Source organism: Elgaria multicarinata, chromosome 2 (assembly GCF_023053635.1).
Source record: "Elgaria multicarinata webbii isolate HBS135686 ecotype San Diego chromosome 2, rElgMul1.1.pri, whole genome shotgun sequence".
NCBI classification, from domain to species: domain Eukaryota; kingdom Metazoa; phylum Chordata; class Lepidosauria; order Squamata; family Anguidae; genus Elgaria; species Elgaria multicarinata.
In genome coordinates this window covers 147,494,839-147,510,629 of record NC_086172.1, presented here as the reverse complement: position 1 = coordinate 147,510,629, position 15,791 = coordinate 147,494,839, and the positions used below count along the sequence as shown (strand labels likewise).

The following is a 15,791-nucleotide window of genomic DNA, read 5'->3' as shown; positions in this document are numbered from 1 at the left end:
TATGAAAAGGAGGGCAGGGCTCCTGTATCTTTAACAGTTGTATTGAAAAGGGAATTTCAGCAGGTGACATTTTTATGCATGCAGCACCTAGTGAATTCCCTCTTCATCACAACAGTTAAAGTTGCAAGAGCCCTGCCCTCTTTTGTTTCTGATCAGAGCTCTCCTGTTGTGATGAAGAGGGAATTTCATCAGGTGCTGCATGCATACAAATGTCACCAGCTGAAATTCCCTTTTCAATACAACTGTTAAATACACAGAAGCCCTGCCCTCCTTTTCATATGGTCACCCTCCTTTCTAAACAGAGGATCATTGAACTTGGAACCCAGTTTTTTAAATGACCTTAAAACCCCATGTGAGAGAAATGCATTCCCATTCTCAGAGGTCCTCTCTTATTTATCACTTCATACGCTTCAAGCCTTGCATTCGAAACAGGCCCTAGCTCAAACTGCTACCCTTCCTCTAATCCACGAGTGGGTAACTTGTGACCCTTGGTCTAATTTCCTAAGCTGCCTGCAAATGATGAGCTCAGACCTCTGCCAAGAGTGATCTGTCCCTCCCCTGGCAACCTACTGGGTGTGAAGGAAGAGGGAGGAAAAGAGAGAGAGAGAGAGAGAGAGAGAGAGAGAGAGAGAGAGAGAGAGAGAGAGAAGGGATGAAAGAGAGAGAAAAAGAGGTGGCCCCTTCCATCAGGGGCTTCAACCATACCCACCACCAGGATGTGGCCCCCGACAGATTGCCCCTGAGGGAATACGGTCCGTGACAGAAAGAAGTTTCTCCTCCCCCGCCCTAAGCCACTGACTTGGGCTGGATTCAAGTGACTGGCCTAGATGTGAGAGCTGTGAAGGGAAAAAGAGGTATTCAGGAAGCAAGTATTATATATCTCCCCCAAAGAGGTTTGGTTTCGTTCTGTTAATATGGCCTGAGCCCAGAAGCCTTCTGAGGTGATGTGTTTCCCCACTACCCCTTGTGGAATATGTATCCAGTAACAGTATTTAGATCAAGACATCCCTTTGTTGAGAGCCTGGGAAATGCCCTTGTTTGGGATACCTTTTTCCTTCGCCCTGTGCACTGTGGATAGATTCCGGAGGCCTTGGACTTGTGCCAAGTGGGAAAGGAAGAAAGGAGGTAGAGGGCTTTTAAATAGCACCACATACAGGAGAAGGATGGGGTGATTGAGTGAATACAGCCTTGGAACAAAATGGTGTCGGGCTCCTTCGCTCTGCATGCTCCGAACCAATGAGGCCTTCCTCTCTCTCAGGGACATGCCTCCAGCCTCTATAGCAACCACCACTGGGAATGTTATGATTGCACATGAGTGGGGGTGGGGGAAAGCCAGGTGCAAAGACACTGTTCACAGAATATCTTACACGGTCAGGCCTGTCTTCCCCAATAAGAAGCAGGGCCTCTATGTACATCTTTTACGAGTAGCTTGAACATAAGACGCAGCTATTTTGGATAAAAGAGGTTCCATGATGCGCCTCTCCAAACAAGCATCTGCCACATGGGCCTGTGCTTTGCAAAAAGGTGTCATGCTGCAGACCCACTGATGCCCCCATTTGCTTCCATCTCCTCTCACACCACCATGCTATGAATTTTATCATTTTTCTTTCACCATTCCCTGCTTCAAGTCCCCGCATCCCTTCTCTAGAAGGTAGAAAGAGACAGGAACCAGCTGCCCTGGATAGTGCAAAGAGCATCGCTGCTCAGGGGTTTTTCCAAATTTCCCTTGACTCCCTTTGCAAGTGCAAGAGCTTGTTCTAGAATCTCCCAGAAAGAAAAAGGGGAAAAAAAGAGTGCTGTTGATTAAAAGAGTTTTCCTCTCTGTACACAATAATCTTCAGATGGACGTACAGGCTGGTGGCCAGCCAGATGGACGTTAAATAATTCTTCCATAATAAATGGTTGGAGATAAGAGCCAGCTGCCACCTCCGTTTGGTTTGCTCCATGGCTGCACCTCTGTTTCCAGTTTGCTTCCTGGGCACTGTGAGGGGGGCTGTCAGACCTTGGCCTCGAGCATTTCTAGGAAGAGTTTGTGCATGGGGACCTTGCCCTGCAGTTTGATGCTGTAAAAGTGCTGCACGGCCTTGGCGGCAGTTTGCCGCAGGAGGGGCAGGGTCAGCAGCAGCTTTCCTGCACGCCGTGGCTCCTCGTGACGTTGGCTCATCTCGTAGTCCTGAAGGGCTTCGTGGAGAAGGTCTTGGAGTTTCTGCACAGCCTCCATGTCCTCTATGTGCATTGAATCTGTAAAGAGAAAAGCAAGAACAGTGAGAAGACACAGGGCAGAGGAAGTATTTAACCTTAGAACAGCCTTCCCCAACTTAGCCCCCTCCAGATATTTTGGACTACAACTTCCATCAGCCTTTGCCAGTATGGTCAGAGAATGAGAAGCATAGAATCATAGAATAGTAGAGTTGGAAGGGGCCTAGAAGGGGCCTATAAGGCCATCGAGTCCAACCCCCTGCTCAATGCAAAACTGTCCTCTATTTGGGGCATTTGGTTTGGTTTTAGGATATTATGGGGATATATGTTTGTGTGTGAGAGAGTGCTGGACAGTTTCAGCCAACTGGGTTTCTACTTCCTGAGTTAAAACTCTTCTGTCTCTGTTAAACTTTATAATCTCCAGTTTCCTGAGCAAAATGCCCTGACCTTTATATTCTAATTAAACTTCTGACTAATAAACTATTAATCTTTTGGGGGAGTTCTGTGGCTTCTCAATCCCAGACCATTGGCTATACTGGCTGAGGCTGATGGGTGTTGTAGTTCAAATCATCTGGAGTTGTGGCACCCCATTTATGGAATGCAATCTCTGTGGAGGCTTGACTGGTGCCCACATTATAATCTCTTCACCACCAGACAAAGATATCCCTTTCTTTCCAGGCATTTCAGATACTTGATCCTATTGATTAGATTTGCCTGTGGAGGGCTGGAATGGCTTCTTTTATACATTTTATGTGCTGATGAATGTTTTTATTGTGAACTGTATCATGTAGTCTACCAGATAAAGGCCTTAGCTAGACCTACCTTTTATTCCACGACGGAGGAGGGAAGATCCCTCCTCCGTTTACACGTGAGGCACGATGACCTCAGGAGGAGAGGCATCATGCCCGCCATTTTTTTTAAAGCAACAGGAGCACACGAGCACGCAAGTGCCGAAAGGTTTTTTTTAAAATAATAATAATAATAATTTCCCCACTCCCCCACCCTTCCCCCAATGGGCGCAGCTTCTGGCTCTGTGCGAGGAATCACATGGAGCCGGGTTGACCCACGGCAACGGGCCACACGTTCCACAGTCTTGGGCTCAGCCCGAGACCTTGGAAAAACCGGGCCCAAAGTGTAGGGCTCTATCCCGGGGCAAGGGAGGGATGATCCCTCCCTGATCCCAGGATCCCCTGTGCGTCATGTGGATGCACAGGGACGATCCCGGGGTTCACCCTGGGATAAAGCCCCATCTAGCTAAGGCCAATGTTTTAGTATTTGGCAGACTAAAAATATCTTAAATAAATATCAATCAATCAATAAATAATAGTAATAATAACATGGGCCACACAAAACTGCCTTGATGACTGCATAAACACATGTTACCAACCAACTCCTACTTCCAATCATTGGCCTATATTCATGCATTTGTGTCCTTAAAATACTCAGGCTTCGTTACTGAGTGTGTGTGTGTGTGTGTGTGTGTGAATGCACCTGTTCAGACAACACACTATGCCATGGTAAGGATGGCAAACCTTTTGCAGCAAATGGTTAGTGAGCATGTTTAAACCATGATTATATAGCCACCATGGTTAAGAATGGTTCACACGACACACTAAGCCATAATATTTAGCTGAAAATGCTTAACCACCATGGCTTAGCGTGTCATCTGAACACAGTCTGTGTGTTTGTGTGTTCGTGTGTAAGTATGATGCGGGAGACTGAGAGAGGGAAGGAAGGTGGAGAGCGTGAAGGATGTGTGAATCAGCAAAAAATGTGTGGATCAGCAAAACTTGAGCTTACTGAAGTTCTCTGAATTCTATCTCAGAGGTTGTCCCAAATTTATTTATTTATTTATTTATTTATTTATTTATTTATTACATTTTTATACCACCCAATAGCCGAAGCTCTCTGGGCGGTTCACAAAAATTAAAACCACAAAAAACATCCAACAGGTTAAAAACACAATTACGAAATACAGTATAAAAAGCGCAACCAGGATAAAACCACACAGCAAAGTTGATTATAAGATTAAAATACAGAGTTAAAACAGTAAAATTTAAATTTAAGTTAAAATTAAGTGTTAAAATACTGAGTGAATAAAAAGGTCTTCAGCTGGCGACAAAAGCAGTACAGTGTAGGCGCCAGGCGGACCTCTCTGGGGAGCTCGTTCCACAACCGGGGTGCCACAGCGGAGAAAGCCCTCCTCCTAGTAGCCACCTGCCTCACTTCCTTTGGCAGGGGCTCACGGAGAAGGGCCCCTGTAGATGATCTTAAGGTCCAGGCAGGTACATATGGGAGGAGGCGTTCCTTCAAATAACCTGGCCCCAAACCGTTTAGGGCTTTAAATGTCAATACCAGCACTTTGAATCGGGCCCGGACCTGGACTGGCAGCCAATGAAGCTGGAAAAGGACTGGCGTAATATGATCTCGCCGGTCAGTCCCTGTTAGTAAACGGGCTGCCCTGTTTTGTACCAGCTGAAGTTTCTGGACCGTTTTCAAAGGCAGCCCCACGTATAACGCATTGCAGTAATCCAAGCGAGAGGTTATCAGAGCATGGATAACTGTAGCTAGGCTATCTCTGTCCAGATAAGGGCGTAGTTGGTATATCAACCTAAGCTGATAAAAGGTGCTCTTTGCTACTGAGTTCACCTGTGCCTCAAGTGACAGTTCTGGATCCAAGAGCACCCCCAAACTATGGACCCGATCCTTTAGGGAGAGTGCAACCCCGTCCAGGACAGGGCAAACATCACCTCGCCGGACAGATTAACCACCCGCTAACAGTACCTCCGTCTTGTCTGGATTGAGTCTCAGTTTGTTAGCCCTCATCCAGTCCATTACCGTGCTCAGGCACTGGTTCAGAACAGTCACTGCCTCACCTGGGTTTGATGAAAAGGAAAGGTAGAGCTGGGTATCATCTGCATATTGATGACACCTCAGTCCAAATTGGAGTTTGGATACAAATTGGAGTTTGTATCAAATTATGAGCTTCAGGTTTTTTTCTTTTCGCATGAAAATCCATGCATTTTTCATGTGTATTTTTGCAAATGGTATGCAACAATTGCGCATAACTTTGAAATGTACGCATTCTTCTCTCATTACATTTTTCAAAAATACACTTTTTTCCATGATGTAATCATGCACATTTCTCAAAAGAACGCATTCCATACAATGCATTTTTTGGTCTGCAAATCACACTGCATGCTTGGAAATTTATGGAATATGACAGCAGATTGCCTCCAAGTCTGTGTTTGCATCCGAGTCTGTGTTTGATCCAGAAGATGCAAACTGGGTAAACCCTGATAAAAAAGGAACTGAAACAAATTCCCCATAGACCCCTAACTGTAACATAGGACAGGTGCTCATTATAGAATCATAGAATAGCAGAGTTGGAAGGGGCTTACAAGGCCATCGAGTCCAACCCCCTGCTCAATGCAGTAATCCACCCTAAAGCATCCTTGACAGATGGTTGTCCAGCTGCCTCTTGAAGGCCTCTAGTGTGGGAGAGGCCACAACCTCACCAGGCAACTGATTCCATTGTCATACTGCTCTAACAGTCAGGAAGTTTTTTCTGATGTCCAGCTGGAATCTGGCTTCCTTTAACTTGAGCCCGTTATTCCATGTCCTGCACTCTGGGAGGATCGAGAAGAGATCCTGGCCCTCCTCTGTGTGACAACCTTTTAAGTATTTGAAGAGTGCTATCATGTCTCCTCTCAATCTTCTCTTCTCCAGGCTAAACATTACCTTATATTGCCTTTCCTATCTAATTTCTACACAATGTACAACATTAGCTTATAAGCAACTGCACAGGCCAAAGGGACTCATAGAGGTTGGCTCCTTTCAATTGCCCTCTCATCAATGTCCCATTCCTTGCTCTCGCAAGTGCACAGGGAGACCTAAATTTGGCAACTGGCTATAAAACATAAACCAGCATTGTGGGATTAATTTTCCTGCAATCCATTAGAGAACTGGTATCAATAGCACCAATAAACTATGAATTACAAAATCAATGACTGTTATTCTTTTCCAACTGCCAGGAGCATTGACAGGAGTGAGGGGAGACTATCAAGGTGTGTCCTGAAAGCAATGGATGATATGAAGTAGGAATATTTCCTTCCCAATTGAGTCCTGCATTCCTCATAAAGACTGCATGGTCGGGGAACAAAAAAAGAAAAGGAAAAGTACCAGTTAAGGACAGTTAAGGATGCTTTTCTAATAAAGCATCAAGACTTTTGCCTTTGGTACAAAACACAAGAAATGACTCTCTCCGGTTACCCAAGAACCTAAGTACCACGGAGACAAGCGGAAGCTAAGCGAATTTCTCTAGATCTTTGGTGTCTGGGGGGCTGTTCTATCACCGAACAGGATGTTGAACTCCATGTCCTTTGGGTCCGTTCCAAAACTGTGATACTGCAATGCTAAGCAGGCTCCTGGAATCATTTGCCAGACCAACTAAGCAACCAGCAAGCAGCCAACTATGCAATGTGGTGGGTTTCATGAGAAATAAAAATTGAAGGAGCAATATTAAAACATATGTGCCTCTCCAAACTGAACAATTGGTCAGTGGTCTGTTTCAGCGTTAGTTCAGGTTGGCTGGTCTTTAGAAATGTAGTTCATGCAATGCCTGCCATATCAATTATTATATTGCTATGGTTCATATCTTTCTCATCCTTGGACTCTCATGATGCAAATACGTGAAATGCAAAAGATTCCTTAAACTAATTAATCAAACTGTTTATGTGCCATGGCATTCTGCTGGATTAAATATGGGATGGGGGAATGGGAAGTCCAGGTTTAAATCCGTACTAATAATTTTAAAATAATCTAAATCTATAGACAAATCTGAAAAAACTCTGTTTAGTCATAAAGTTGCTGAATGGCCTTAAGATACAAGTTTACATGGGGTTGGATCCAGATCCTTAGTTCTGCCACTGCTTATGGAATGGGGTTTCCACATCCTGTCCTCCCCCATGCAGCCCCACTTGAATGCTCAAAATCTGTTCTAGAAGGTCCCGCAACCATCTGGACTTTGGCCCTGAGTTCCAGCCCTAGCTGCACCATGGATTTCTATTAGGCCACAGCTAGACCTAAGGTTTATCCTGGGATCATCCAGGGTTCGCCCCTGCCTGAGCACTGGATCCCCTGTGTGTCACCTAGATGGACAGGTTTGACCCCTGGACGATCCAGGGATAAACCTTAGGTCTAGCTATGGCCCCAGTCTCTCATAGCCTCACACTGCCTTAATAATGTGGTGGGGGTTTTTTAGCAAATAAGGCAGTATATGAATGAATGAATGAATGAATGAATGAATGAATGATAATAATATGCATTCCATGGTCCTTGGTGTCCAGACCCTGATCTTACCGGAATTGGCAAGAGCCAGGGCCTTGAGTGTGACAAACTCTTCCTTCTCCACCTTCAGCTTCTTGTACCGGCGCACCAGCTGCAGGATGGCCAGGTAGAGCTCCAGCAGCCCTGTCAAGCGAGAGTGTTCCTCATCCATGATGTAATCTTCAGCATAGACCAATTTATCCTCGTAGGGTAACGAGCGGTATACAATGCCCAGAATGAGGATCTCCATCCAGGCACTCTGCAATAGGCTCATCTGGTCCCCCAAGGAAAGGTTAGAGAAGCCTGGTGGGACAAGAGGACAGAAGATCAACTGACGTACACAAGTAGAAGGCACTGCACTGGCACTGCCAACCCCAAGCAAAGAAGCCTAGCAGAATGGCAGGGGCTCTGTTAGGTTACCCAACTATGGAAGCAACCACCTTCTCATGTAAAAAAAACCCATCTTTGGCACAACACCAAGCACAGAATCAAGATAAAGGTGTGACTTAGACAAACCACAGAAGTGAAACTCTCAGCCACGTCAGTCTCGGGATAGGAGAATCAATTGTTTACGAGCTTGCCTAAATTCTTTAAAAATTACTTTGACACTTCTTTCAGTTCAATTCCATTTTTGCTTTCCACCCCACCTGTTTTTAGGCTTCTTCGATTGGGACTGTGCATTCTGAACGGGGAAAGTGTGCATTCCTGTGCGTAATTTTTTTTTTCAAAACTGCACACTTCACCCCATCGACTAAAGCATAAAAACAACAACGTGCTTTTCAAATGGCAAATTTGGGGATTTGAGAATATTTCTAAAAAAAAATTTAAAAAGCCCTCCTGCTTGCATTTGGGATTGTGAATGGGACATGTTCACGTCATTTTGCAAACAGAAACGACTTTCTCATACATCCCTATCTCAGTAATGAGCTTAATTTTAAGAGGCAGCCACATCTGTATAGTTCTTCCCCCTGCAGCACTGAGTCTTACGGATATGTTCAAGGGGAAGCCAGTTGAAAATAGGCATGGATGGACAAGTCTACAGTTTCAATTTTTCACACATTCAGATTTTTTTTTAAAGTCTCAAGTCCTTTCTGCCCCTTTATGTATGCATTTATTTATAATATTTATATACCATTCCATATGTAAAATAGATTCCTATAAAATAATTTTATAGGAATAAAACAGTAAAAAAGATTTTAAAAGAGAGAGAGAGAGAGAGAGTAAAACAGCAAATTAAAATTGTTCAACTTAAAACAGAATACCAATAAAAAACATGGCTGGTCAGTTAAGGAATGCTTCCTGGAAAAGAGCTGTTTTCAGGAGGCGCTGGAAGGGGCAAAGTGTTGGCTCTTGCCTGACCTCCAAGGGCAAGGGAGCTCCAAAGAGAAGGGGCCACCACACTAAAGGCTCTTCTCCTGGTGGACTCCAATCGGGCTGTAGGTCCATATGGAACCACCAGGAGCATGCCCTCTAACGACCTCTGTGACCAGGCAGGTTGGTAAGATATTTGTGAATTTCAGTAAGTTCTTATTGAAAAGTGAGCCAAACTAAATTCTCACCCATCTGCACCACCCAAATTCAATATGTGCAGGTAATTCCAGTCTCGGCATAGAATGGACTGTATTGTACTTGCCAGCCATGTAACTGTTAAAGCTAATGAGCCTGCCAGAAAAAAGGAGGTGGCCGCACTAATTCAGTGCCACAAGCATGGTTGAATACATGGGTTTCAAACCCAGATGTTTAAGAGCTAAGTACCCAAAGCCTGGATGGACAAAACTATCAGTTTTGCTTTCTCTCACATTTTTTGTTCAATTTCTTTCTGTCCCATTTATGATGAAATTTGCACATTTTGCAATATGACTTTTGAAGTTTGTGAATTTTGAAATAAATTTCTCATCCATCCCTATTTGAAAGGCAGCTTCACATGGTAAGCTGCTTCTTAGTAGTTTGGCTAATTTTAACCATGCCATCACAAAAAGGGAGGAGAAAGAGTACTCAAGTTCATACAACCCCATGTGGAACCACTCACACAAACCACTGTCTCTCATGCATTTATGTTTCATACAGCCATGCACACAGTTGATTGACTGAATGGACATGAGGAAATGAGAAGAGCCCTGCTGGATCACCCCAAAGGACTATCTAGTCCAGCATTCTGTTCACACAGTGGCCAATTGGATGCCCCCACGGGAAGTCCACAAGCAGGACATGAGTGAAATAGCATGGGGGTGGCCACATGGAAAGGAGGACAGGGCTCCTGTACCTTTAACAGTTGTATTGAAAAGGGAATTTCAGCTGGTGACATTTGTATGCATGCAGCACCTGGTGAAATTCCCTCTACATCACAACAGTTAAAGCTGCAGGAGCTATACTAGAGTGACCAGATACAAAAGAGGGCAGGGCTCCTGCAGCTTTAACTGTTGTGATGAAGAGGGAATTTCACCAGGTGCTGCATGCATACAAATGACACCTGCTGAAATTCCCTTTTCTACACAACTGTTAAAGATACAGGAGCCCTGTCCTCCTTTCCATATGGTCACCCTAATGGCACCCTCCTGCTTGAGTTCCCCAGCAACTGGTATTCAGAGGTGTGCTGCTTCTAATATTGTGAACCGCCCAGAGAGCTTCGGCTATTGGGCGGTATAAAAATGTAATAAATAAATAAATAAATAAAATGGTAGCAGTCATGACTAGTAGCCATTGATTGCCTTATCCCCCTTTAATGAAATTATAAGGGTCAGTTTTATTTAAAGGGACAAATCTATAAAAATTAGGAGGAAAAGCTGCCTAATAAACCATGTACACTATAAACAAATAATGTTTATCCTTTTCCAGAGCTGTGAATGGTTCCTGGCATTATAGAATACTATTAAAGACTGCCATGGGGCTGGCTGTTAATGACAGGCTTACATATATTTCACACCAACTAGCCTTGTAACATTTAATCGCAGCACTCCATTTACTATATTTCTTGGTTAATGAAGACTTGGATCCTAACATTCAGCTCTGTGAACGGACAGGCTGAATGAACTGATGTGGCCACTGAAGGATCCCAAGCCTTTACCTTGTGCCTGAAATAGTGTTCGTGAAAAGTCACCTCACAGCAGCTTTTCACTTCAGAAAACCCAACATTAAATCACAATGGAATACAATCCAGTTGCACATACTGCTCTCACCAACCACAGCATCATTACTATAACCTTAAGACCCGCTGAAAAATAGTACTCACACTGTGTGCCAGACTCACACACCCCACTAAAAATGTATGAATGGGAACTGAACAGATCAGAACCAGTAACAAATTGAATGGCTGGCACTCCCAGCAGAGAACTACTGTCCCTGCAAACTGCCATAGGTAATACACATTGTCTCCATCTACAAAATTGGGAAAAGATCAAATGGAAACTGGGAGAAGAACACTATACACTCCACATTGAAAAATAAAGTCAGGCATTATAGCCAATGTGGGAGAGGAGGTAAGGAAGTGGAACTGTGGAACCCAAGGAAGTGTGAGAAAAGGGCACTTCCTAGGGATGTATAAGAATTTCATTTTGCTCCCAAAACATGCAAGCACGCCTTGTCCAAAGCCCCGAACATGAGTGTGAGCATGTTTGCAAATTGCTGGACATGCTCACGGCCAATTTGTGAAATTTCCAGTTCTATTTAGCACAAATTGCCTAATTTGTGCAAATTCCTCCAGTAGACTGAATCAGACCCACTTTAGCCCATAGAGGAAAAATGTGCAAATTCGATCACTGCTTGATCGTTTGTACTGTTTTTGTACCTTCCTTATATCTGAATTACACTAGTAATTCAGTTATAAGGAAGGTAAAAGAAACAGTCTGGGACAGGAGTATCTGAGTCACAAACAGACACAGTTATAAATCTTTCTTATGGGGCAATTTTACTCAGTGTCTTACAATTTTCACTCTCGCAAGACGCACATTTCAACTTCAGTGCTTGGGATGCTCTTTCAAAATCAGCAAGAATCACACAAGAGACCTCATCTAAACGGAATAGGAAAATTGTCCTTCCTGACAGGGAAGGGGAGAAGAGATGGCAGAAGCACAATTGGCAGCGGGGGCCATGTCTAATATTCTCCTGGACATGCAAATATTAGGGGATCAAAGTTCAGACATTCAGCATGACTCAGCCTAGCCTAAAAGTGCTCCTGCTTCTGCTATAGAGGCAAGTCCATTTTCACCCCCGGATATGCAAGATGGGACCTCTGGCCATGTGTAATGAGAGATCATTCCCCTCTCTTTTCCTTCCGTTTGTGCAACTCCTTCACAGTTGTCCCCATAGGTCTTTCTCTGCTCATTAACCTTTGACTCACAGACACGCCAGTCCCACTAGCTGTGATTTATGCTCAGGAGGAGGCCTTCCTTCCCAGAACCCTCTGTGCCTGCAGTTGTGTGCCTGCATCTGGGCCAAGGGAGCCAGTAACTGCAAGGATCATTTGATTTCTCTTGTTATCAACTCGGCAATTAACAAAAGAGCCGGTGATTGCTGTATTGACTGGTCGGGAGTTCTATTTTTCTATCTCAGCTATCTCAGGCCAAGGAAGTGAGGGCAGAGAGATGGGTTAGTGGTATTTATTTATCACTACACCATGTTTTGTGTTTGCGTTGCCAGAGGAGGTAAGGGGTGATAATGGCACAGCAGTCCTTGGACATCCAATTTCCCTTATCAGGCCACTGAATAGAAAAGAGGCCGCAGGCCACATTAATTAACAGATACCAATCAGCTGTCACATGTTGGGTGTGCGTGTGTGAGGTCTGATGGGTAGGAGGGAGGGATCGATAAAGCATTGGGGAGGAGTGCCAGAAGAAATAAGAGGACAGCTGAAGAGGAGTCTGGCATGCCAGGGAGATGTACTCCAAATCTGACCCTTGCCAGGCAGATGGAAAGAAACAAGACCAGATACAGCTAGGTGGTGGTGTGCTGCTGACAACAAACCCATGCTTTGCCCTGTACATGTGTGGATGACAACATGGCCTGCCCTATTAGCTACACAGTTGTGCTCTTCTGTTGCAACTCCACATTTATTTAGCAACAAAATTAAAATCACAAAGATTTAGTTCTACCAGAGATCTGTAGCGACATCCCATTGAGCCCTTTTCATGTGCACGTGTCTCTGCCCTAGCAATTAATTAAGGAGTTTCCATTGGACACAATTAGAAAGGCCAACAGGAAATAACAAGCAAGCATATGTAGCCATTAAAGAAAGAATTCAATCATGTTGAGTCAGTTTGAGCCAGACACATAATTTTAAGCAGGAAAGCCAGTATGTGAGATGACATGTCCCAACCATACAAAACTTCTAATCCAGGAGTGTGCAAATTTCAGGCTTTGGGGACACACACACACCTGAGATTCACCAGCCAGAGTCAAGTGCAAAATGGTGGCTCAGACAGACAGACAGACAGACACTAAGAAATTTAGGGATGGGTGAATTAATACAGGCCTGTGCTTCATGCTACTCACTGGACCCCTGCTGGCCACCTAATCCTCTGAGCCACATGCTTCGGCCTCCTGTTCGCTCACCGAGCTACCATCTTGCAGGAAATGATGGTTTGTTCTTTTACATAAAGGATCCTTTGATGCAAATGGCAGCCATAAATAAACCCATTTACACAAAATTACCGCCGTAAATGGTCTATTTGCTGCCAAATTCTGTTGGCAAACTGGAGATCCCCCCTTTTAAAAACTTTGGGAGAGCAACCTGTGGACTATGCAGCACTCCATGGAGGCATACTGTGGGGGAGGGGGAGTGTCCAGGGATGAAAATGGCCCCTGGTCTTCCTGCAGGTGTCCATCTCCGCCCTAGGGGGACACAAATGAGACAAATCTGCTACAATTCACTAACTTCCTGGAATCTGACATCAGGAAATGGTTGCATAAATTCCCTACATTGCACCTAGAGATGAGAGGAAAATTCATGAATTTCCATGTGAACTTTTCCTAAAGAATATTTCAAAGTTTGAGACAAAATAAACTTAAGAACACAGAAATTTTCAAAGATGAACTGAACTGAGGATTGGAAAAACGAGAAACTAAGAGAAACCAAAACTGAAGGGTTTGTCCATCTCTAATTGTATCTAGGGCCAGATCTACACCAAGCAAGATACTGCACTATGAAAGCAGTATATGGTCTGTGTCAATGGGCCCCAACATTTGTCAGTGCACTTCGATACTGCTATAAAGCAGTGGTGTGGCTCCTGCCTTTTATATATTGCTTTCATACCGTTTTCATAGTGCAGTATCCCGCTTGGTATAGATCTGGCCTAGGTAGGTCACTGTATATTCAAATGTAAACTTCTCCAGCTAAGTCTCAAACATGCCCTCTGCAAGGTGTGGTATTTGCCCCCGTGGCTGTAGTAACCACATAATCATTTTCAGACATTTGGCAGCAGGAGCTTTCAGAATTTAAAGAGAGTTAGGGAGTGGGGGGTTGAGAGAGAAAACACATAATTTGTGGCAAGTGGAGTTCATAATCTGTTAATTTATTATCATTTCTGTCATCCTGGAGGGCCATTAGCAGCTGTAATAAAGAGAGATGTAATTATAGGATCTGAGGCCACTCTAGTCACAGCTGCTGTCACTCCACTGGCCATATTTCATCCTGTGCTGGGCTTTCGTCTTCCTAGCAAGGAGAGCAGCAGAACAGCCACTCTGAGAGAGCCCCTGTCCTCAACCCTCAACAGAAGCCTCCTCCTCTTCCTGCTGGGACGCACTGGGAAGGTGGAAGCCATGTGCGGGTGATTAATGAAGCGGGTGGGTGCAAAGCACAAAAGAACAGGAGTCCTATCCAAGCGGGAAAGACGGCAACCTTGCCAGGGAGGATATTGGGGGTAATAATATTTGCGAAACACTATGAAAACATGTTTTTCTCTACCCAATTGCAGGAGAGTGGCTTTAAGCTTAATTGGTCTCATTTGCTGACACAACTGAGAGGGAATTTGCACTCGAATAAGGTCCTTGCAGTGACATTTACTTATCTGAGGCAAGTTTTGGAATTAATGCATAACTGAAAGCTGTGATAGTCTGGCACGTGCATGCAAGCAAACAAGCACACACACACACACACTTACTTCTTTCAATGTCTAAAATATGTATTTGAAACCACAAATGATATCTGGGGAAACTAATCTGGTGGCTTCATTGACTCTTCCCAGGATCTTCTCGGGGCCTCAATATACCGTTTCTCTTAGCCCAGACTTGCCTTTCCTATCACACTGTCCACTCACTCTGATTGTTTACTTTCCATAGTTAAAACAGCATTTGACATTATTCTTGGATAGACAGTTCTATATGAAGAGGTGATCCAAATGTCTGCATTAAAAGAACCAAGTCAGGGGCCAAATTTTTAGGTTCTATTATGGGAATGACTTATACACCACAGGTAATGTTTGCATAAATGTACTCTGTTTTCCTGATTGAATCCTAAAAATGGCAGTGGTGGAAAGTGATGCAGGAGATGGGATTCATGATGGATTGATGAAGCTGTGGTTGAGCAGATGCATGTCAACAAGATACCAGTCAAAAGGTCTGGACTGAGGGCAGTATCCACCATCGCCAACCATGTATTTTTTGTAGGAATGAAGCACAAGCCTGGAAACTAGCTCAAACCAGAGCTTCCGGAATGGGTCACATCAGCAGAGCCATTCCATCTCTGCTAGTTTGTGGGTCTTACTGCTTGTACAACAGAGTGTTGGCACTTCTAAAAATAAACATGGAAATGAGCAGAAATGATCATTTCGGATTGGGACAGGTCAGCAGATCTCCCTTCAGTGAGCCCTGCTGATATGCCACATTCCAGAAATGAGTGTTTCCACTCATTTGAGGTTAGTTTTAGAAGAGCCTAAGCCCCGTTGTGCAAGTGGTGGTTCCTATGAACATATTATTTATTTATTACATTTAGATCCTGCCTTTTTTCCTCCTTAAGGAACCCAAGGCAGCAAACATAATCTTCCTCTCCATTTTATCCTCACAACAACATCCCTCTGAGGTAGGTTGGACTCAGAGTCTGTGACTGGCCCAAAGTCACCCAGTGAGCTTCCATGACCGTATGGGGACTAGAACACGGATCTCCCGACTCTCAGTCCAACACTCTAGCCACTACATCACACCGGCTCTCTCTTGGATACTACCCAATAAGCAGTTTCCAAACAATGGAAAGCATCTCACAAAATGTCACGCTATGCTTTAACAAGTAATAGGACAGGATACAGTGAGGCACTCTCCAGTGAAATGCAGCCACA

At 44.3% G+C, this 15,791-nt stretch overlaps 1 protein-coding gene across 3 annotated transcripts in view; it reads right to left on the bottom strand.

Moving 5' to 3' along the window:
• Window positions 1-1,892: 1,892 nt before the first annotated feature.
• ESRRB (estrogen related receptor beta) overlaps window positions 1,893-15,791 on the bottom strand; it is a 198,666-nt gene continuing 184,767 nt past the window's right edge. For all 3 annotated transcript variants that reach the window (XM_063117910.1, XM_063117909.1, XM_063117908.1), the window contains 2 exons: window positions 7,561-7,830; window positions 1,893-2,241 (listed from right to left, as the gene is read on the bottom strand). In XM_063117910.1, coding sequence (XP_062973980.1) covers window positions 1,997-2,241; window positions 7,561-7,830 — 515 coding nt within the window. In that variant the 3' untranslated portion in view covers window positions 1,893-1,996. The remainder of the gene's footprint in view (window positions 2,242-7,560; window positions 7,831-15,791) is intronic.